The sequence below is a fragment of the Syngnathoides biaculeatus genome, chromosome 16 (genome assembly GCF_019802595.1).
Source record: "Syngnathoides biaculeatus isolate LvHL_M chromosome 16, ASM1980259v1, whole genome shotgun sequence".
NCBI lineage: Eukaryota > Metazoa > Chordata > Actinopteri > Syngnathiformes > Syngnathidae > Syngnathoides > Syngnathoides biaculeatus.
Genome location: NC_084655.1, coordinates 6765284 through 6789222, shown reverse-complemented (window position 1 = coordinate 6789222; position 23939 = coordinate 6765284). Strand labels below are relative to the sequence as shown.

The 23939-nt window shown below is 43.2% G+C and overlaps 1 protein-coding gene and 1 pseudogene across 1 annotated transcript in view; both read right to left on the bottom strand.

Annotated features, from left to right (window-relative positions):
• The window catches only part of ppfia3 (PTPRF interacting protein alpha 3), a 62818-nt gene that overhangs the window by 21361 nt on the left and 17518 nt on the right, over window positions 1-23939 (bottom strand). The window contains exons 13-26 of the mRNA XM_061846034.1: window positions 19881-19943; window positions 19716-19795; window positions 19391-19553; window positions 17519-17712; window positions 16632-16872; window positions 16412-16545; window positions 16175-16329; window positions 15975-16074; window positions 15827-15908; window positions 15552-15752; window positions 14536-14601; window positions 14077-14103; window positions 12798-12973; window positions 3610-3707 (exon numbers count right to left, since the gene is read on the bottom strand). Coding sequence (XP_061702018.1) covers window positions 3610-3707; window positions 12798-12973; window positions 14077-14103; window positions 14536-14601; window positions 15552-15752; window positions 15827-15908; window positions 15975-16074; window positions 16175-16329; window positions 16412-16545; window positions 16632-16872; window positions 17519-17712; window positions 19391-19553; window positions 19716-19795; window positions 19881-19943 — 1780 coding nt within the window. The remainder of the gene's footprint in view (window positions 1-3609; window positions 3708-12797; window positions 12974-14076; window positions 14104-14535; window positions 14602-15551; window positions 15753-15826; window positions 15909-15974; window positions 16075-16174; window positions 16330-16411; window positions 16546-16631; window positions 16873-17518; window positions 17713-19390; window positions 19554-19715; window positions 19796-19880; window positions 19944-23939) is intronic.
• Window positions 10166-10284, bottom strand: LOC133515168 (5S ribosomal RNA; annotated as a pseudogene).

Below are 23939 nucleotides of genomic sequence, written 5' to 3'. Positions count from 1 at the left end.
CACCCACACCAGAGGTTACCCATTTTCACAGACATAATTAACCACATCAGTATATTGTGGAATCGCTGTGGTGAGGACAGAATTACACCATCTCAAAAGCACGTAAAGAATTAGCGTGAGACATGAAGAAACAACTATTCAGACTCAAGTGGCCACATTTAGCAGTTGGCTAAAGACATTTCACATGACGGGGACCTGAACCCGAATGATGGAGAAGGTTGCATTGAATAGGTGATCTCTTACAGGCAGGGTGAAACCTAGCTAAACTTGGAGAAGGAAGGGATGAGTCAGTTATTGGTTTTAAATGATTTGATATGTAAACTAATCCTGGTGTTTCTCGTAATATTCCCGTTGGTGCGTCTATTGGTAAAGGCACACCTGATAGAAACCATCACCTCTCATACACTGTTCCAAATGATGAATCACAACCTCATGCTTACCTTGAAAACACACACACACTCTCACACACACACACACACACACACACACACACACACACACACACACACACACACACACACACACACACACACCACACACACACACACACCACACACACACACCACACACACACACAATCAACCCTATCACCCTAATATTCAATTACTACAAAGCAGTCAGTAGAGTTGATGCAGTTATGTGAGGAGCTGAGAGTCAAGCTATGGTGATGGTGAACCCACAGCAACCCTCTAACCACCACCTACCTGCACCAAAGTGAAGCAGGTTAACATCACATGTAACAGCTGCACTCATAGAGGTCAGTAGCTCGAAGGGACCTTTCCTAGCTGCAGTGCAGAGACTTTAAAGTGCATGGTGGACAGGCTGGGACTAGAAATCAGATTTAAGTTATAACAACATCAGTAAACAAATCGACGACGGAGTTAACGAAGGTTTTGCTGGTGGTCAGAGGTGTGTTGCTGAGGATCACCAAACCGGGGGGGCTTTAAAGACATGCTCGTAAACAAAGACTCAATGACTGTTCTTGAACTCAAAGGTTTCCTCAAATCCCATCTTGGAGAAAAAGCAATGACGGAGATGTGTCAGGAATCTATGTGTGCTAAACAAGCAGATCAAGAGTCCTTTCAGCAGTTCCTGTACCGTATGACTGGGCTCAAACAGAAGCTTATCTTTCAGTCCTGGCAGGCCAGTGCAGACATATCATACGATCCTAGACCATCCAGGAATTCTTTCTCCACACTATTTATCAGCGGTTAGGGACAACACCTGCCATCCTTTGACAAAGACTGAGACATCTCACCTCAAACAGCCAGGTCACCGATGAATAAATCCTCTGTCAGAATAAACACCAGCGTCCACTTGGACATAACGCATGCCAAAAGACAACTCAAGTGTACAGCACCAATGTTGAGATGGGAGGCGATTACCACACTGACAGTTCAAGGGACACAAAACAGATAGAAATCTCTAAACAATCCAGCAAATCCGTGCTCAAGTGGAGGCTCTGACTCACATGGTGACATACAGTAATTAGTTGAACAACAGATGAAAAACACCTCAATGGATCAACCTCCATCCACGTCAGCTCACAATCAAACGAACCCTCACAGTCAACTGCTACTGAAATATTTCAACAACAGGTGAGACTACCACCTGCCCAGGTGAGAGGTCGAGCGTCTCGTTGTCCTATATGAAATGAACAGAAGGTTCTCGAGTGTAGCCATTGCTTTATGTGTGGGGAGGCAGGGCATAGAGCAGTGGGATGTTTGAAGGTTTTAAGTCAATATGATGATGCACTAGATGTTAGTGTGACCGGGAAAGTGAGATAACTCAAGCCCATTCCACCATTGTTTCCTGTTTAAAGTAAGTTAGCTCAGTTAGTTCTGTGGCAACCGTTGTAGTTATGGACCCAAAATTTCTGGATGATTACCATTTCATCCAGTGCTGATTATCATACTCTGAATTACTTTGGATATTGGATAGTTTTGTGTTGCAGGCAAAGTATTTTTTGTGAAAATATCTAGCAGGAGCTGCAGACATCCCATTAACCTGCAGGCCCTACGAATCTGAATGTCAGGTGGTCCACTGGTTGCAAGGGCTGCCTAACATGCACAATGATGTCGTTATTCAAAAATAGGTTTGATGAGAGAGTTACTTAAAAATTCAGAGAATCAGTCCATGAAATTGTTAACTTTGGAATCTGTTCTCAAGAATTCTCGGTACTCAATACCAATCCTTTATTATTGTCGCTATTTTAAATACCACATACTGTATAGATACGATGGCACTGAGGTCAAAGAAATACCCATAGTTTCTATATAAGCAGCATATATTGTATATCATTGCTGTCGAGCGGAAACCCCATGTCTGAATGTCTACTGTTTAAAAAAAAAAAAAAAAATCAATACTATTGGTCTTTTATTTGTACTTAATACAGTATTAGCCAATTTAAACTGATGAAATTCACTTTAGAACAAATCTATGAGCCCCTTTGAATGCTGAAAATGTCTGAGAAGTAAAAACCTGGCTCTTTCGTCACTCTGCAGCATAATTGTTGCATATTTTGAAAGTCTGTTTTTTTTAGACAAAGAAAACTTTTAAGTTAGATACATTTGAGTAGGCTTGTTTTGTTAAGATCGATTGCTGCAATGTTTTGTTGCAGAAGGCAGTTTGTGAGCCATGGAGATAAGTCTTTTTGTACGTTCGGAAGCATTTCAGGTCTGATGAGGACGTCTGGTGTATTAAAATGCATGACAGTGTAATAAATGGAAGAGTTCTTAGCGTATTAAATTAACAATTGATCAGGATTTTAGGGTGGTGTTGTGTTGATATTTGTTACAGTTTAATAACTTGACCAAAGTGTTGTTTGGTAAATCAAGCAATATGTGTATTTCTGATTTCGTTTTAATTTTGGAGGTGTAAGGATTCTGCCTGACAGCAACAATATGCACAAGTGAATGTCAACAGCAGAAATAAAAATATTATCAGCGGTCATAATAAACCCATGATAACACAATATTACACAGTGTTCCCCTTAAATAGTTTCTGTATCATGATTTCGGGCTTTGATTTAATGGTTGTTCTTCTGGTGTGTGAAATACGGTTACTGGTGGCAGCCAAATACGGTCATGAAGACACGAAGACTTTCACAACACCTCGAAGTCACTTAGTACACTGCTGCAGTATTAGTCATTTTATACAGAGGATAAAAAATATATACCAGTGATTATTATACTGACTTTCTACATCTGCTGCGTTGTGTTCAAATATTTGTTCTTTGAAACGCTATAACACACCTTGATTGATGCTATTAAATATGCCTTGCTTGGAAAATGTTAAACTCAGAATCTCAAAATAACACTGTACAAGATCTTCCGACAAGCATATTTGTTAATCATGAGCTGCCTCGTGATCACAAATATACAACTGTTTACTTGGAACAGAAGGTTCAAAATAAGCTTGGCTAATAAGCCACATGCTGCTTCACCACAGACATGTACCAGTCTGCTCTGTTATATTTCCATCACACCGCGTGCAAAAGGGGTCGCAAATTTCCTCCAACAGGACAATTACGCAGCATGAAGAAGCAAATGAGGTCTGTAAAAAGAGTAAAGAGTGTGAGGAGGTTGGTGGGGTTGGGGGGGATCTCACCTTTGTTGTGGTGTGCACTCTCTTCCCGCCGCCTCTCCAGCTCCTTGCGGTCATAGTTGAGGCGCTTGAGGCACATGATGCCGTAATGCAAACTCACCCTGCCGGACCAGATGGGAGAGGTGAAAGGTGAAAGTCTCACAGGGTGGTGTTCAAAACTATTTGACATCGTTTTGAATGGCTCGGCCCTGTGAGCAGGCCTGGGAACACTCACACCTTTGAATGGATCGCTGTTCTGTTTTTTGCACCTACATTAGCGGAGAAGTGAGAGAAAAACAGGTCTGACACTACACAATTACGCTACACTACATGAGGAGGAGACACAATAGTGGATATTATTGGGCACTATGGAATAAAATGTGACATACTAGGGGACATCATAGGACATCCATCCATTTTCTTAACCGCTTATTCTCACAAGGGTCACGGGAGCACTGGAGCCTATCCCAGATATCTCCGGGCAGGAGGTGGGGTACATCCTGGACTTGTTTCTAGGCAGTCACAGGGCACACAGAAACAACCATTCGCTCACAAAATCACACCTTGGGGCAATTTAGAGTCTCCAATTAATGCATGTTTTTGGGATGTGGGAAGAAACCGGAGTGCACAGAGATAACTCATGTATGCTTGGCGAGAACATGCAAACTCCACGCAGGGGGGACCGGGATTTGAACCCCACTCCTCAGAACTGTCAGATGGACGACCTAACCAGTCCTCGCTTGTGCCGCCCCATTATAGGATACTACAGGCAAAATGGAACATATTGGAAATTGACATGCTTGTACAGCAGAGGGGGCTTCATGGGAAACTTTGGGACAACATGGGACATCATGAGACACCATAGATTACATAATGGAACACAAGAGCAAATGGTGACATAGGAAAAAAAAAAAAATAGGACACCGGAATAGAATTGGATATGATCAGACAACATGGAGTGGAAAATGGGACACTATGGTACTAAACAGAACATAATTCCCATTATGTGGAAATAAAACATTATAAGCAATGATACGGCATATTAGGGGAGATGATGGGACATAAGACAAGAAGAGACATTAAGGGAAAAATGAATTGGGAAACAATTGGATACTACGGTACAAAATGGAGCATAAAAGGTCAAAATAAAAAACAAGACATTAATGGAAACTATAGAATAAAATGACATAATGGGGGAAGTGGAACACTATGGAACACAATGTCACAAAACAGAGGGGGTTATGGGAAATGGAAAGACACAAGAGGGGACATTATGCATGGGCTGAAATATGTGGCTCCAGCAAACAGATTTAAATCTTGACCTAGTAAGTAAGTTTCTTTTGGCTTGTCCCTTTCGGGGTCGCCACAGCGTGTCATCTCAGATGAACGCACATATGTTTGGCACAATTTTTACGCCGGATGCCCTTCCTGACGCAACCCTTCTCAGGGAGTGGAGGCCCCAGTGGGATACGAACCCACAACCCCTGGTTTATCAAACCAGTGCTCTAACCACTGAGCTACAGGGCCTCTGTGGATTTAAATCTTGACCTGAATAGCTTTATTAAAAAATATATATTTGAAACACATAATTTGTATTGCTTAATTTGAATCATTGCATTTAAAAACTTAATTTAAAAAGTATAATTTGAAATTAGTTTGCAACTGAAGTCACTTACACTTGAAACTGAATGTAAGATTGTAAAATGCATATTAGTTTCTCTGAAACTGTATTTGACCCGGCAACATGGTGAAGCAGCTGTAGACCATTGGCCTCACAGTTCTGAGGACTGGGCTTCAAATCTCAGCTCCCCCTGTGTGGAGTTTGCATGTTTTCCCCATGCCTAAGTGGGTTTTCTCTGGGCACTCTGGTTTAACTCCCACATCCCAAAAACATTCATTAATTGGAGATTTTCAATTGCCCTCAGGTGTAATTGTGAGTGCGATTGTTTCTCTCTATATGCCCTGCAATTAGCCCAGTTCAGGGTGTACCCTGCCTCCTGCCCGGATATAGCTGGGATTAGCTCCAGCACTCCCGGGACCCTCGTGAGGATAGGCAGCTCAGAAAATGGATTGATGTATGTATTTGATCCTCACTGAAAATTCTCCTCCTTGAGCTATCATCTTAATGTGGTGCAGGGGTTTGTGTGTCCCAATGATCCTAGGAGCTAAGTTGTCTGGGGCTTCACGCCCATGATAGGGTCACCCATGGAAAACAGGTTCTAGGTAAGGCACCAGACAAAGCATGGCCTAAAGACACCCATGATGGTATACACAAATGGAGTCTGGTTTCCCTTGAACGGACGTGGGTCATCGGGGCCTCTCTCTTGAGCCAGGCCTGGAGGTGGGGCTTGAAGCTGAGTGCCTGATGGCCGGGCATACACCCATGGGGCTCGGCTAGGCACAGCCCAAAATGGTAACATGGGTCTCCCTTCCCATGGGCTCACCACCTGTGAAAGGGGCCATATGGGGTTGGGTGCAATGTAAGCTGGGTGGTGACCAAAGGACCTTGGTGATCTGATCCCCAACTACAGAAATTGATTCTAGGGACATGGAATGTCACCTCTCTGGCAGCAAGGAGTGCGACCTGTTGTGTGGGGACGAGAACTTCTGACTAGATATAGTCGGATTCACCTCAACACACCACATGGGCTGTGGTACCAGTCCTCTTGAAAGGGGTTGTTCCATTCTGGAGTTCTCCACTTTGAGAGGCACCCAGCAGTTTTGGTTATACTTATTGCCCCCCGGTTCGGCACCTGTACATTGGTATTTACCCCGGTGGATGAGAGGGTAGCCTCCCTCTGCCTTTGTGTTAGAGGACAGGGTCCTGACTGTTGTTTGTACCTGTGCATCAAACAACAGTTCAGAGTACCCACCCTTTTTGGAGTCCTTGGAGGGAGTGCTGGAGAGTGCACCCTCTGGGAACTCAATTGTTCTGCTGCGGGAATTCAGTGCTCACATGGGCAATGACAGGGAGACCTGGAAGGGCATGATTGGGGTGGATTTACCAGTCAATCTACGTTTCTACCCTCACCTATGGTCACGAGCTGTGGGTTGCATGGTGTTTGGGCTCTCCCTTAGAGAAAGGGAGAGAAGCTCGGTCATCTGGGAGGGGCTCAATGTTGAGCTGTTGCTCCTCCGCATTGAGAGGTGCCAGATGAAATGGCTGGGGCATCTGATCCGAATGCCTCCCTGGTGAGGTGTTCTGGGCACGTTCCACCGAAAAAATACCCTGGGGATGACCCAGAACATGCTGGAGAGACTATGCCACTCGGCTGGCCTGGGAACACCTTGGGATCCCCGGGAAGAGCAGGATGAATTGTCTTGGGTAATCTGAGCATCCTTGCTAAAGCTACTGCCCCCGCGACCTGACCCAAAAAGCAAAAGAAGATGGATGGATGAAAATTCATTCCATTTCCTCTCTGGGATCGTGGGCATGCTGAAGTCTATGCCAGCTAACTGCGGGCATGAGTGGGGTACCACCTGAATTGGTTGTCATCCAATCGGAGGGCACAAATCAGTAAACAACCACATTCATTCTCAATCCCCTCTGCGGGCAAAGTCTTTAATTAACCTACAAAGCATGTTTTTGGGATGTGGGAGGAAGCCGGAGAAAACCCACACAGGCACAGAGAGAACATGCAAACTCTATGAACTCTCGAACTATGAGGAAGTTCTGCTAAGCAGTCATCCACCGTGCTGGCACTGTAAATTCAACTCTATATATTTTTACATTCAGTCCTGTCAATTCCAATTCAAGAACTTCATCAGTTTCAAATTTGTTTAGGCAGACATTGGGGTACAATAGTCAACTGTCATGCAATCAGCCCTCACACACCTCACCACACCACCATCAAGCGGCTTATCCTCACAAGGGTTGGGGGAGTGCTGGAGCTTATCCCAACTGTTACAGCAAATTTAAAACTGAAATTCTAGAACAGAATTTTAATTGTAATAACTGAATGTGAAAATACATACAGATGAATTATCATTGAAGATCAAATACAGCTCCAGACAAATTGAAATACAGTGCTGTAAAAAAGTATTGGTAAGTGGTAAAAGTATCTCAAATGATTTGATTTTTGCATAATTTCCCCATGTGAATATTTAGGATGACCTACCAAATTAAAATATCAGACAAATGTAACACAAGTGAACTTTGAATGTTTTTTAAAAATAATTTTAGGTATTAGGTACTATTCAGTTACATAACCCTGTGTTAAAAAGTAATTTAATTGTGGCTAGTCCCAATTTTGGGTTCATTTTTACTGATTGCATAGTACCTCCAGGCCTGTTCAATCAAGAAATAAATTGAACAGAATTCGGCCCAATAAAATAAAGTTGGACAAACAAGCGCACAAAGCTGCAACAAAATTACACAATCCCCCAAAATTCCTGAACAGTCAAGAAATAAAGTAATTGACAACTGTCAGTCTAGAACGGGTGACAAAAGCCATTTTTAAAACATTAGGATTCCAGCAAAGCACAGGGAGAGCCATTATCCTCACATGATGAAAACAACGGAACAGTGGTGAACTCCCAGGAGTGACTGGCCTACAACGATTACCCCGAGAACAGCAATGACTCAAACAGGAGGCCATTAGGTAGGTAGAAAATCAATGTTCATCATAAAACACAAACAAGTAGCCAAAAATGCCATCCATGGCAGAGTTCCAAGGCAATAATCACTGCTGACCAAAAGGAACATAAAGGCTTTTCTTATTATAAGGACTGACAAGATGAAAGTTGATCTTTTGGGAAAGTGCGTAGCACTTTACATCTGGAGGAAAAAGTAGCACAGAATTTCTTAAAAATAATAGACTACCAAAATCAAACATGGTGTTGGCAGTATGATGGTCTTGGGCTGCTGGACTTCTTCCAGACCTGGACAACTTGCTGTGATTGAAAGAACCATGTAATCTGCTGTTTAACAGAAAATCCTGTTGGAGAATCTTCAGCCATCAATTTGTGACGTCAAGCAGAAGTCCACTGGGGTTCTGTGGCAAGATAATGATCCAAAACACTCTAGCAAGTCAACTTGTAAACAGGTTTAAAAATAACACAAATGAAAGTTTTGGGGTGGCCTATTTAAAGTCCAGACTTGAATCGAATTGCAATTAAGCGGTGTTCATGCTCAAAAACCGTCCCTTTTTGCTCAATTCAAACCACTTTCCACAGAAATGTGAAAAACTTTTAGAGAAAACGCTTGATTTCAAGCAAGGGCTGCTGCTGATCATGGCTGAACTAGTTATTAGGGTTAGAGGGTCATTACCTTTTTTTTAAAAAGAGCGAGGTAACTTTTAATAGGCTTTCCATCATCCGCCCATCCATCCATCTTGTACCACTTATCAGACGTCAGGTCGCAGGGGCAGCAGCTCTCGCAGGGACGTCAGACTTCCCTTTCACACCCACTTCATCCAGCTCTTCCGGGGAGATCCCCAGGTGTTCCCGGGCCAGCCAAGAGACATAATCTCTCCAGTGTGTCCTGGGTCGTCCCTGGGATCTTCATAACGTTGGAAAGTGCCCGGAACACTTCACTAGGGGGTCGTCCGGGAGACATGCGAATCAGATACCCCAACAACCTCATCCGGCTCCTCTCAATGGAGAGGAGCAGGAGCTCTATTCCGACCCCCTCCCAGATGACCGAACTGCTCACCCCATCTCTAAGGACACCCTTTGGAGTTAACTCATTTCAGCCACTTATATCGAGGATCTTGTTCTTTTGGTATGTCTCTCTGTCCATCCATTATGTGAGCCACTTATCCTCACAAGGGCCGGAGGAATGCTGGAGTGTATCCCAGCTATCTTCAGGGAGGAGGTGGGATTCACCTTGATCTGGTTGTCAGCCAATCACAGGGCACGCAGTCACAGGGAAAAAATACAAACTCCACACAGGGACTGGTCGGAATTCAAACCCCGGTCCCCGGAACTGTAATGCAGACGCTCTAACCAGTCATCCACCTTTTTGCCCTTTAGGTCATGACCAATGTTCCCTCTAATTTTTCATCTGTCTGGGCATACAGACAAGATCCCTGAGCACACTGAGAACCACTGTGAGCAACATCAGAAGTAGTCACTGTGGCCACACACCAGTATCACACATCACCATAGAAGGTTTCATGGTTTATTAAAATAATCGAATTACAACAGCAATTTCCATTAGTTTACTTTTAATATAACTCATTTGGCCAAGTTACACAGTTTTATAGCTGATATAATTTTCCTCCCTGAATTTGATATATATATATGACTGGCATTTTGTGTCTTGTTATGTCTGTGCTCCCATCTACTATTAGGGTATGCCAGGGTGCATTTTTTAACTTACGCATAGTCTTATTCTGCACTATTTCATTGATAGAATTCACAAATTCAAAGGGCTTGTTTTTGCTTCGCCAGCTTTCTGGTTTACTCACATACTTTGCCATGTGATTGTGGATTTGTTGAACTGACGGCATTCTTCTTCTTCTTTTCCTTTCAGCTTGTCCCGTTAAGGGTCGTCTTGGATGAATACATATTTGTTTGGCACAGTTTTGTGCCGGATACCCTTCCTGACACAACCCTTCTCCATTTAGCCGGGGAGAGAAGCTTACAGGACCTGGTATTCCCAGGCAGTCTCCCATCCAAGTACTAACCAGGGCCAAACCCGCTTAGCTTCCGAGATCTGAGGAGATCGGACGTTCTCAGGGTAGCATCGCTGTAAACGTTGAACTGACAGCATTGATGAATTGATTTTAATGCCAAGTAAAATATTGTCAATGAGAACTTTAACTTGCTCAGGGTCAGATTTTTGTGTGTGAGTGTGTGTGTGACAGCTATTTCTTTTTCCCCCAGTCGTTTGTGCTCCCTCGCAATAATGTACCAATCCTTTTTCCCATCTTGAGTCTTCGTATAATTCCAATAGCATTCAAATGAGTTTTCTGATGAATGTGTTGCTTGAGGTAGTCCAGCTTCCATTGAAAATTTTAGCATCGCTGCATGTAAGGCAGAGCACTTTTTCTTGCTCAAAAAAGAAAAGCCCTCACCCAGTTTCACAGCTTGTTTTTCTATTTGCACATACTCCGACAGCCATTCCATCTTAAAAGTTCTGTTTTATTTTGGTTTGGGGAGCCGACGCATCACATTCACTACCCGCTCGTTTCCCCATGATATGGAGTTAGCATTAGCATTACTGAACTCCACTGCAGTGTTATTGTTATGGAGTGTGTACAAGCACAGCACACGCGCAAGTAATGTCAATGCCGTGATTGGTTGCGTAGCGTACTTGCATCGTATCATATGTCACTCACCGAATTACACAGCAAAATGATACAGGAAAAAACGTTACATATCAAGTTCATTTGCAGAGCCTTCACTGTGCCAGATAGGTATTCTTTGTGATGAGAGTGTGCGAGAAGTGCGCAATTGCGCATCTGCGCAGCTTAGAAAGAGCATTGGTCATGACCCACAACTCGTGACCATTGGAGAGGGTAGCAACATCAATCAAACAGTAAATTAAGAACTTTGCCTTTCACCTTAGCTTCTTCTTTACGACAATGGACCGATACAAAGTTCGCATCATTGCAGATGTTGTATCGATGTGCCTGTTAAGATCATGTTCCATTCTTCCCTTCCTCCTGAACAACACTCCAAGATACATGAACTCCTCCACTTATGGCAGGATCCCCAATGCTACCCTTTTTCGACTGAGGACCATGGTCTCAGACTCGGAGGTGCTGATTCTCATCCCAGGCGCTTCACACTCAGCTGCAAACCGCTTTAGAGAGGATTGGAGATCACAGCTTTATGAAGCCAACAGAAGGACATCATCTGCAAAAAGCAGGGATTCATTACTGAGGCCACCAAACCAGAGCCCCTCTATGGCTCGACTGTGCCTAGAAATCCAATCCATAAAAGTTATGAAGAGAATCTGCGACATAGGGCAGCCTAGCCTCACCGGAAACGCTCTTCCAGGTCTCGGTGTCATTGCCCACATGAGCATTGAAGACCACAGCAAAACAATGGCATCCCCAGTGGGAGCACTCTCTATCACACCTGAAAGGACTTCAAAATGGGTGGGTACTCTGAACTACTGTTTGTTTTTTTTCATTTGTTTGTTTTTACCTTAATAAGTAAAATCACAATTTAAAACCAGCATTTGTGTTATATTTGTCATATTTAGATTTGTTTGATGGACTTAAAACATTGAAGAGGGGAAACTACACAAAAATATAAGAATTTGAGGAGGGGGACACTGTACATTTTATAATACAGTAATACCTCTCTACTTCGCGGATCACCTATCGCAGATTCAGTGCATCGTGGAGTGCATTTTTGGTGTCACTTATTTCTTGAGTCTTTCTTTTATTTTGTTTGATTATTTGGTAGTTATGCTACTCTGTTTGCTGTGGTGTGATAATTTCAGTTTCGATGTGACGCCGTGAGTGTGGAACATTGATAGTAATGACCTGCCTACACAGGCAGTGTGTGGGCCAATGTAAACTTCTGCTTACAGATGTAAAAAGCAATTGTTCGTCTAAGGGCCTATGAGTCCCACTGTCTGGTAGCTTACATGCTAAGACTACAAACAGTGTGTTGAAGTGTACTTTGTTGTACAATAATGTAACAATAATGAGGTACGCAGCCACATTTTGGAGAAAGTTTAAGAATTTCAAGTGAATCTTGTGGTTGCAAAAACATGGTACATATCATAAAGGTATATTAATACTGTATCCATTACTCACAAATTTTCATAATTTGCGGGAGTGTAAGGAACATAACGGGGGAACACTGTACCAGTGTCTCTACAAATCCGAGCTTGCTCCTGTTACACATGTACCACTTTCACAGAAGACAAGACAATTACTTTTACACAGAGGGTCAGAAAGTCCATGACTTTTTTTGTGCCCCAATAAATTGAATTGTCATTTGAAAATTGCATTTATTGTTTCCTTGGGTTGTTTCTGAATAACATTAAAATTGGTTTGATGATTTGAAACCTTTGTGTTATAGATATGCAAAAAATAAAAAAAAGCAGAAATCAGGAGTAGCCAAATACTTTTCACGGCACTGTTATGGGACATTCTTCAACAATGTTGAGAAATGGGAGGCCACTGTTTTGGTACTCCATGGATTGCCATGATTGGAAAATGTCATATAGATTTTTATAGGTGAGTTTACCAAATATACCTCACATTTCTTCCAAGTATCTATGAGTAATGGACTCCACCAGGTCTCACCTGTGGAAGCTGTCCACCATCTTGAGCTGTCCCCTCAGCTCTTTCTTGGTGAGGTGGTCTAGCATGCGGGCATCCACCAGCGACTCCATGAAGTAGCTGCGGTACTGCGGCAGGCCCAGGCTGGGCAGCCAGTCGTTGCCCACCCACTCATGATTCATGTCGCCGTACGCCAGAATCTACATGGGGACAAATGGCCATGATCAACATCCAACAGTCAGCCCATCTCACCAGCCCATAGCAGGGCAAGGTAAAATCCCCTCTGTTCTTAAATTGGCACACTCAGCATTTACATTATAAAAGTCGTAACATGTTTTTTTTTCCAAAAAATCCATCCAGGCTTTTTTTTGTTTCTTAACACGTTGACATTTTCATGATTAAGGGCAAATCAAGTCGAGGGAGATTACCCTATTGTCCACCGGAGTGAACCCCAACATTCAGGTGCCAAGCTGGGGGGCAATAAGTATACCCACACCACCTCCCCACCATGGTCAACTCCAGAGTGGAACAGAGTTCAACCCCTCTCAAGAGGACTGCTACCAGTGTCCAAGCCATGAGTGGAGCTGAGCTTGACTACATCTAGTCGGAGGTTCTCGACCTCACACACCAGCTCAGGTCCCTTCCCTGCCAGTGAGGTGACATTTGACCTCACTAGAGCCAGTTTGTGTTGCCGGGGATCAGATTGCCAAGGTCCTTTCCTTCAGTTACCGCCCAGCTCACACTGAACCGACCCCTATGACTCCTCCAACAGGTGTTGAGCCAACGGGAAAAGGGGGCCACATTACCATTGTTTTGTGTTGGTAAAGTATTTAAGTTTTATGGTAAGTGCTAGATAACTGATTTATGATTATTATTATTATTACTACGCATTTTTATCCATGCATTTTCCATACTGCTTATCCTCACTAGGGGGATGGCGGTGCTGGAGCCTATCCCAGTTGACTATGGGCGGGAGTCAGTATATTACCCTGAACTGGTCAGCAGTCAATCACAGGGAAATTCTTTTTATCAATTTATTAAAATAAATATTTGGCCACAAATCATGAATACTCTGATTTAATTATTCATTTTATTTTATTACATGGCTAATTCATGGAAATTAAATAAATTATAGCTAATAAAAACAGTTATTATTTTATTAATAAATTATTTCATCCATTTTAAATCCACTAATATCACTTCATGTACAAATTCCCAAATCTGTCAGCTTTAAAACTCAAATGGAGCCCTTGAGCAGAACAATTTGCCCACCGATGCATCGATAAAGTGTGCTTTTCCTCACCTGATCCCAGCTGAACTCCTTCAGCTCCTAGAAGTCCAAGAGGAGAGAAGAGAGGGGGGGATAGACAGAGAGCGAAGAGGTGGTGGTGGAAGGGGTGGTGAGGAGGAGGAAGGGGTGGAGGCGAAGCAGAGGAGCAGCCGTGGAAAGAGGACAAAGGGAGGAAGAGTGTGTTAGTGAACGGGCAATTAGCTGGAAGCGGTTCAGAGTGAAACAACAATCAGAGGGACAAGAAGAAGATGCTTGACACTACGAGGCACAACCACAGAAGAAGAAAAGGAGGAGGAGGAATGAGACTCATCAACATGGATATTAAATAAGAAACTGAAAATATTCACAAATAAGCAACTATACATATGAAAACTGTGAGAAAAAAACTACACATTAAATATAGTGCAGGAGTAACATGGGAAGAATTATATGAAATAAAAATATATTAAATAAAGGAAGACAGCTACTAACCGGCGGTTTGATTGCAGCATTCAAGGACTCCATCTCGGCATGGGTCATCCAAACATTGCTGGTTGACTGCAGCCCAAGGGAAGACAAAACCGACGTGGTGAGATGGGGAAAAAAAAAAAAAAAAGGATATATTTGATTAAGTCACGTCTTGCATTCAGGAACACTTAGCAGCCCAAGCTTTTCTTAAACTAGTGTCATAACACTCTAAGTGTATGTACTGTATACGGATGTGAGAAGTGGATTTTGATATTTTTTGACATGCAGACAGTAAAATGTGATTTTTTTTTTTGGTTGTTTTTTCATGAAACTCCAGGCCGAACCTAAGCTGCTCCTAATTTACTGAGACCAACCGTTGGAAAATCACGGCATTTTTTTCTTTCTTTACAGATGTTGACATTTATTGCATTACGTTTCATGTTATGTTTTATATTCTGTTTGATTTTACTGGTTTCGATTCTTTGAAGGTTTTATTGGAAGTTTTGTTTCAGCCACATGAATGTGTTTCATCTGTGTGGAATTCATTGTTTAAACTAGGGAATGTAGCCTTGGTTAACTGGACAAGATAAACATTACCTTCCAAAATCGAACTCAAATTCTACCAGCTGACCTACTAATCAGGCATTTAATGCCCATCCAAATCTGTCAGGATGCCTTCCCAGAGTTGTATGCCTGGGGCCAATGCCCCCTCCACTTCTATGGCGTTAAATTTGTGCCGAAATTTCGTACTAGTAACTGGAAATATTGAGTACAAAAGCATGTTTTGTGTACCTAAGAACATGTTTTCTGTGCACAAAAACACGTTTTTTGCAAGACCTCATAATAATTTTAATAATTTTATGTAATTTTGAACAAAACCTTGTTTGGTTAAAAAGTGATTGCTATAATGCATCAATGCCGAACAATAGCTCAGTTATAAAATAAATGCATATAGATTTAAAATAACCACCTAAACCAAGTAAGTTGATGTAATTATACACAGAATGTTCTGAACGTGTGCGATGGTCACAGAGTCTGACCGAGCGAGTGCTGGCTGGGGCCGAGGGGCTGGTGAGCGACACCATCTCCTGGATGGCGAGCCTTAGTTTCAGGCGGTGCAGAGGGTTACTGATGCCGATCTCACGCTGGATCTCCGTATCCGATAAGTTGGCCATGATTGCACCGCTCTTTACGTTGGCCCGGCAGGCCGCCACATACCAGGCGGGCATGCCCACCCACAACTGAAAGGAACATTGGTAGCAGGATCAGTTGAAGAGGGCTTAGGAAAGAGATGTTAAAAAAGGTGGCGGTGTACCTCCAGCCATGACACCACAGTAGGACCATCCCAGGATGCAAAGGGCAATCCTTGGCGACATGCTTCTTCTAACAGCTCATGCCTGACAATATGAATACGAAATATGAAGTATGATTTCTTTTAAAAGAAAGAGAAATATGCCACTTGCTTCTTCTTGCTGCGCCTGTCTTTGTCTGCTGGACCCAAAGTCCCAGTCTTGTTCATGCCCATGGGGTCTCCAGAGGCCAGATCTTCAGAGGGTGTTGACGCTGTTCGAAGCACAGGAAGTTCAGAGTTGGCTATACACTGTCACTTTTTTCAGAGGTTTTTGTCTTTGTCTCAAACATTGTACTTCCCTCATCTTCTTACCAAGCGAGGCTGAGCCATCCCGTCCAGGCTGTCCCATCCTGCCTTTCTCCTTCTTCCCAAAGAGTCGTCCAATGGAGGACTTGATGCTCTTCTTCTTGCTGGACTTGTGCAGGGAGTCCTGGCTGCTGTTGGAGCTGCTGCCGTCTGCTGACAGGCTGGAGGAATCACGGGCAGTCAAAAGACTAAAAACCGTGTGACATATCATAAAAAGCAGAAACAGTAATTGTTGCCTTTCACCTGCGGAACTCGCGGGGATCATCCAGCAGGGCCCCAGGGTGAGTGAGTGTCATCCTGTCCAGGCGCAGGGCTCGTGGTGTGGGTGGTGGCGTGGAATCTAGTAGGGCTAGGGAGCGCTCGTCGTCTTTGCTGGTCTGAAATGTTTAACACAAGATGGCTCCAATAGTATATTACTGGGTATCATCAAAACAATGAATGGTTACAATAACTAGGAACGCACCAGTCTGTCATTTTCACGGGCAGGCGAGTGAGGCAAGCGAGGGGTGGAGTGCCCCGAGCTGGGAGGTGACGGGGAGGCCAGGGTGGAGGAGGTAATGGAGGATGGGATGAAGCCTCGCCCGCCACCATCTCTTCCCAGCGAGGAGGGCGGGATGGGCGGGCTGTCCAGGGCCACGCTGCTCACACGGCTCTCAATTTCCTCTGCACGCAGCTCTGTGTTCTCCTTCTCCTCCTGGATCAACCTAGGAAAGGAGTCTCATGAGCACAGCTTAGCATACAGTCTGGAACCTTATCGCTCACGTTAATTCCTTCTTGCATTCGAAAACTTCTCAAAAGAACAATTCCATTTCAGTAATGTCATTTGTAAGAGTTTCATTAGCAAAACTTAGCATTGTGAAGCATGGCTGTGTAGACTCTCTGCAACTAAATCATGGATGACTACTAATTTCCCATAACTCTACAGTAATAAGTCAGAAATTATTGACTTATCACTCACCAACTTATCATTGGTCCCAAATTCCTCTTCCCTTACACCCAGGATTTCAGATTGTCCATTGAAGGTTATATACTTTAAGTTTTTCTCTTTTGTATGACTACACCCTGCACATGGAGCAAGGCTGTGGAGTATTGGACGGAGCCAACACCATCAGATGTGCCAGTCTGGCAGCGTACCGGGAGCCCACAAGTGGCTAATAACACAGCCGTCGAGCTGTGTTGGCTCACGGTGGGATCCGCATACTGTCTCACCACAACAATGACAATTTATCAGGTTAAAAAAAACAGTCATGTCCATTTTATTTATTGAACGATATAGTAATTAACGTGACAGGCCAAGTCAGGTATCTCATGAGCATAGCTTTGCACAGAGCCTGCAGGCTTCCATCTTACTTAATCTCCTTATTGATGGCTTCCAGCTGTTCCTGCAGCATGATGGCTAGAGTCTGTACATCCGTCTGTCCGCTGGGAGACAGCAGCTCAGACCCGAAGCGATGGTCTCCGTCATCCTCGTCGTCCGAGCACCCCACGTCCACACCATGGTCGTAGCTGGACCCCAGCAGTGCCCCCGTCTCCCAGTCTGTATACTGCAAACACACACATACACAATTTTGTCATCTATGGTCAGTAATATCATCAAAATCTTCAAAGAACCTGGAGAAATTGCTGCATGAAAGCGGCAAGGTCAAAAACAAACATTGAGTTTTCATGACCTCCGATCCATCAGGCAGCATTTCATCAAAAACCGACGTCAATGTGTAAAGTATATCATCACATGGGCTCAGGAACACTTCAGAAAACCAATGTCAGTAAATACAATTCGGCTCTACATCCATGAGTACGACCTAAAACTGTACTATGCAAAGCAAAAGCCATTTATCGACAACGCACAAAAACGCCGCCAGCTTCTCCGAACCTGAGCTCATACAAGATGGACTGATGCACAGGTATAAACTCAAGGTCTGGGGCCAGATCCGGCCTGCCACATGATGTCATGTGGCCCATGAATTCAAATTATTTGTGTCACCTTCCATCGTTCTCGTTTTAATGTGTACCAAATTTCAAATTTTCATATATCATATATGTTCCATCTATCCATTTTACAAGCTGCAAAGACAAACTAGACCCAGAACTGGTCGCCAGTCAGTTGCCAGGGACATAGTATATCATAGATTATAATGAACTATTACAACCATTTATGTGTCACCAAACATGAACAACAGTTGAAAAACCCATTACAGTTGATTTTTAGATCCAAAACTATTTCATAAATTGTGTGTGTAAATATGATAAAGCCATTAAAGATGTTTATGGTTTCACAGTCACTCACAGAAACCGTAACTACAATGTGGCCCGCAACAAAAATGACTTTGACATCTCCGCACTGATGCAATGTGGAAATGTGTTCTATGGTCGGATGAGTACACATTTCAAATCACTTGGGGAAATTGTGGACGTCGTGTCCTCCGGGGCAAAGAGGAAACAAACCATCCAGACTGTTATGGACGCAAAGTTTGAAAGCCAGCATCTATGTTGGTATGGAGATGTGTTAGTGCCTATAGCATGGGAAACTTACATATCTGTGAAGGCATCATTAATGCTGAAAGATAAATACATTTTAAAGAAATATTTGCCGGCATCCAAGCAAAGTCTTTTTCATGAACACCCTGCTTTTTCAGAAATACAATGGCAAACCATATTCTGCACATGTAACAACAGCGTGGCTTCGTAGTAAAAGAGTGCAGGTACTAGACTGGCCTGCCTGCAGTCCAGACCTGTCTCCCTTTGAAAATGTGCGTCTCATTATAAAGCATAAAATGTGACAAGAGCCCGGACTGTTGAACAGCTTAAGCTGTACATCAAGTAAGAATGGGAAAGAACTCCACCTCCAAAGTTTCAAAAACTACTGTTCTCAGTTCCCAAATGTTTCTTGAATGTTGTTAAAAAAAAAACCAAAAAACTGTAACACAGTGGTACACATGACCCTGTCCCAGCATTTTTGTAATTTGCTGCAGCCATAAGATTCAAAGTGAATGATTATTTGCTAAAAACAGTAAAGTTCATCAGTTTGAATAATAAATATCATCTTTGTAATGTATCCAATTAAATATAGGTTGAAATGACTTGCAAATCATTGTTTTTTGTTTTTATTTAGGTTTAATATAACATTCCAACTTCATTGGAGTTGGGTTTGTGGAAAGAAGTGTCCCGAGTCGTCACCATTATACATGCAAGTGCAAATATAGAGCCATTTTTCAAGCCAACCTTGGTGGAATCCTCTCTGGCCGAGCTCCATCGTGACCGGTGGCTTCGCCTGCCACCCAGGGAGGCATTCCCGAATGTGTCCAGATGAGTAGTAGAGCCCACTGGGAGAGAGCCGCCCCCGTGGGAGTACCTCAGCTCCAGAGCACTGCCGGGTAGAGATCGACTGGAAAGACAGGGAGATGATATCCCAGACAGAACAGCGCATGAAAGGTTACCCATAATGCAGAAAAGAAGTCATGCAATGTAAAGACAAGTATGTGTCCATAAAGAAATTAGGGACAGTGTGAAAATATGGTGATGAACAGTTGAGATTTTTTTTCCCCACCTGGAATAAGAGCCTCCAGGCCTGGCTCTCAGTTGATCCAGTTCAAGCTGAAGGCGCTCCAGCTCAGCAATGAGCTGGTCCTGACAGGTGAATGACACGCAGTCAAGTGGTAAGAATGGCTGCATAAAACCACAAAGCAAATTAGAAGGAAAGAAATAGTCTCACCTTGTTTGCTAGAAGGTCATCCTGAATCTTCTTCATGTTCGATAGCTCCTCAGAGAGAGCATTCTGCAAGGAGTGGACACCACAGGTTTTGTTCCATTATTACAAATGGACAACACACTGGATGAGATCATCGCAAAAACATTAAGACTGTATGAACAGTGGATATTAAAATGCACCTGTGCTCTAATGTGAAGTTTTTCTGATACAAAAAAAAAATCTGACCAAAACTAATCATTTCAAAATTTTCTATAATCTACAATCTTTTCTACTGGACAAACAAATTAAAAAGATGTATTTTGGAAAAGGAGGGTAAAATAAACAACTGAGATAATGTAATGAAACCAGGAAAGGCCTGCTACATCACAACTTTATTTACAGTTTAGCAGAAACACTTTAAATGGTGGCAGACACAGTTGAAGTCAGAAGTTTACATACACTGTGCAAAAAGACACACTTCATTTTGTGCATGTGTATGACGACACGTACAGAATCAGCACCTTATGGCTCTCCTTATAAGTGCTTTTACTTGTATTTTTGAGTTTGTTTTCTGGGCACTTTGCTCACCTATGGTTCGGCACGATGTTGCAAAACCCTCCAGGAAATTTTGGACGTTGGACACCAACAAAAAATAACACTTTCAGTGCAAACATAACATTCCAGACGAGTTGGTGTCAGGCCGGCGAAGCGGCACAGGCGGCGAAGAGAGAAGAAGCAAAAGTAGGGTCATCGTTTCCTGCTAAGACTAAAGAACAATGCACACAGGCCACCTCTTCCAAGCCTGTACAGTGAAGAAAATATTTATTTGAACACCTTGCTATATTGCAAGTTCTTCTACTTAGAAATCATGGAGGGGTCTGAAATTTTCATCGTAGGTCCATGTTCACTGTGAGTGAGATAATCGAAAAAGAAAAATCGAAAAATCACAATGTATGATATTTTAACTTTTTTTTTTTGACAGCCGCAAATAAGTGTTTCAACAGGCTGTCTATCAGCTAGAATTCTGACTCTCAAAGACCTGTTAGTCTGCCTTAGAAAGTCGACCTCCACTCCATGTATTCTCCTGAATCAGATGCACCTGTGTGAGGTTGTTAGCTGAATAAAGACACCTGTCCACCCCATACAATCAGTAAGACTCAAACTAGTAACATGACCAAGACCAAAGAGCTGTCCAAAGACACCAGAGACAAAATTGTACAAATCCACATGGCTGGAAAGAGCTACTTGCTAATTGCTAAGCAGCTTGGTGAAAAAAGGTCCTCTGTTGGAGCAATCATTAGAAAATGGAAGAAGCTAAACGTGATGGTCAATCTCAATCGGAATGTAGCCCCATGAAAGATATCACCTCGTGGGGTCTCAATGATCCTGAAAAAGGTGAAGAATCAGCCCAAGACTACATGGCAGGACTTGATCAATGACCTGAAAAGAGCTGGGACCATCGTTTCCAAGGTGACTGTTGGTAATACACTAAGACGTCATGGTTTGAAATCACGCATGGCCAAGAAGGTTTCCTGCTTAAACCACCAAGGCCCGTCTTAAGTTCGCCAATGACCATTTGGATGATACAGAGGAGTCATGGGAGAAAGTGTTGTGGTGTGGTCAGATGAGACCAAAATTGAACTTTTTGGTCATAATTCCACTAACCGTTTTTGGAGGAAGACGAATGATGAGTTCCATCCCAAGAACACCATCCCTACTGTGAAGCATGGGGGTCGTAGCATCATGCTTTGGGGGTGTTTTTCTGCACATGGGACAGAACGACTGCACTGTTTTAAGGAGAGGATGACCACGGCCAAGTATTTTGAGATTTTGGGGAAACAACCTCTTTCCCTCAGTCAGAGCATTGAAGACGGATTGTGGCTGGGTCTTTCAACATGACAATGACCCAAGCCACAAAGCCAGGAAAACCAAGGAATGACTCTGTTAGAAGCATATCAAGGTTCTGGTGTGGCCTAGCCAGTCTCCAGACCTAAACCCAATAGAAAATCTTTGGAGGGAGCTGAAACTGCATGTTTCTCAGCGACAGCCCAGAAACCTGTCTGATCTAGAGGAGATCTATGTGGAGGAGTGAGCCAAAATCCCTCCTGCAGTGTGTCCAAACCTGGTGAACAAATACAGGAACTGTTTGACCTCTGTAATTGCAAACAAAGGCTACTGTACCAAATATTAACATTGGTTTTCTCAGTGGTTCAAATACTTATTTGCCGCTGTATCATACAAATAAATCATTTAAAAAAAATCATACATTGTGATTTCTGGATTTTTCTTTTTAAATTATCTCTTCCACAGTGGACATGCACCTACGAGGAAAATTTCAGACCCCTTTATGATTTCTAAGTGGGAGAACTTGCAATATAGCAGGGTGTTCAAATGCTTATTTTCTTCACTGTACCTCACTGCCAGATCTGTATGGAAACCATATCAGGTTTTTTCAAATCAGTAATCCTGGATGACCAGCCAGATCCACTCACTCTTCACGGCCTATGACACTGTCTTCAGGTCAGCACGGCTTGAGCTGAACTGAAAAAAAGCATTAAAATGCCAAGACAGAGTACAGGAGGAGGAAAGAAGAGGTGTGGTAAAGTTAACAAAGCCTCGCAAAGTTCAGAGGCTGTGAGATGATGTGACACCAGGAGACACAAGCGAGTCATTGGCAGAGGAGCTCAACAACTTCTTTGCTCGCCTCGATTCAACACAGCGACACTTAGCAGTACCAGCCCTCCTAGGTTCCAAAAACTCCCCACTCACTGTACAGGAGCATGATATGAGGCGTGTGCTCCTGGTCGTGAACCCCAGGAAGGTTGCTGGCCCAGGGTGAGTACCAGCCAAGGTGCTCAGAGCATCTGCCCACCAGCTGTCCAGTGTCTCCTGCAAGATCTTCAACCTATCACGGGCCATAGCAGTCATCCCCAAAAGAGGAACCCATCAACATAGCTCTGCGCGTGGCTACACTATGCTAGGATGCGCTCTGTGGATTGGAGCACGACCTTTAGCACAATCATACCAGACATTCTGATGACTAAATTAGACATCCTGGGCCTCCATTCTCTCACATACACCTGAATGAAGGACTTTTTGACCAAAAGACCCCTGACTGTAAGCTCCCACCTTCCTCTACCCGGACACTGAGCACAGGCTCACCACAGGGCTGCAAGCTGAGTCCCCTCCTGTACTGTCTCTACACCTTTGACTGCAGCCCAGTCCACAATTATAACATTATTGTCAAATTTGCTGACGACACAATAGTGGTCGTGCTGATCTCAAAAAGAGAGGTGGCGGCCTACAGACGGGAGGTCCAGAAGGTCACAACTTGGTGAAAGTGTCATTATCCACAGTGAAACGAGTCCTGCACCAACATAGGCTGAAAGACCACGCACCGAAAATGAAGCCATTACTCTAAAAGAAACATTTTTTAAAAAGTCAGATTACAGTTAACATAAAGACTTTGGAAAAGTGCTGCTGTTGGATGAAACTAAAGTGGAGCTCTGGGCATAATGACCAATGTTACATCTGGAGGGAAAAAGGGGGAAACAGACTGTAAACCTGAGAACAGCATACCAACTGTGAAGCATGTGCGCAACAGGAACTGGAGCGCTTCATAAAAAAGAAGAAATCATCATGAAGAAAGAACCTTACATGGAGATATTAAGGCAACATTTTAAGACACAGCCAGGAAACTAAAACTTGGGGGCAAATGGGTCTTCTAAATGGACAATGACCCTAAACATATTACGAATATGGTTTAAAAAGTGGCTTGGGGATAACAAAGTCAAAGTCTTGGAGTGGCCATCACAAAGCCCTGATCTGAATCTCATCAAAAATTTGTGGGAAGATCTAAAAACGTATGTGCGAGCAATACAACGACAAACCTAACTCTGTTATACCAGTTCTGTCAGGACGAATGGGGCAGGATTTCAGCAGAGTACTGTCAGAAGCTTGTGGAAAGTTACCCAAAATGTTTGACCCATGTCAAGTGGTTCAAAGGAAATGCTACACAATACTAATGTATGCCAACTTTTGATCTCCATGAATTTTATATGAAAATCTCAAATTATCATCATT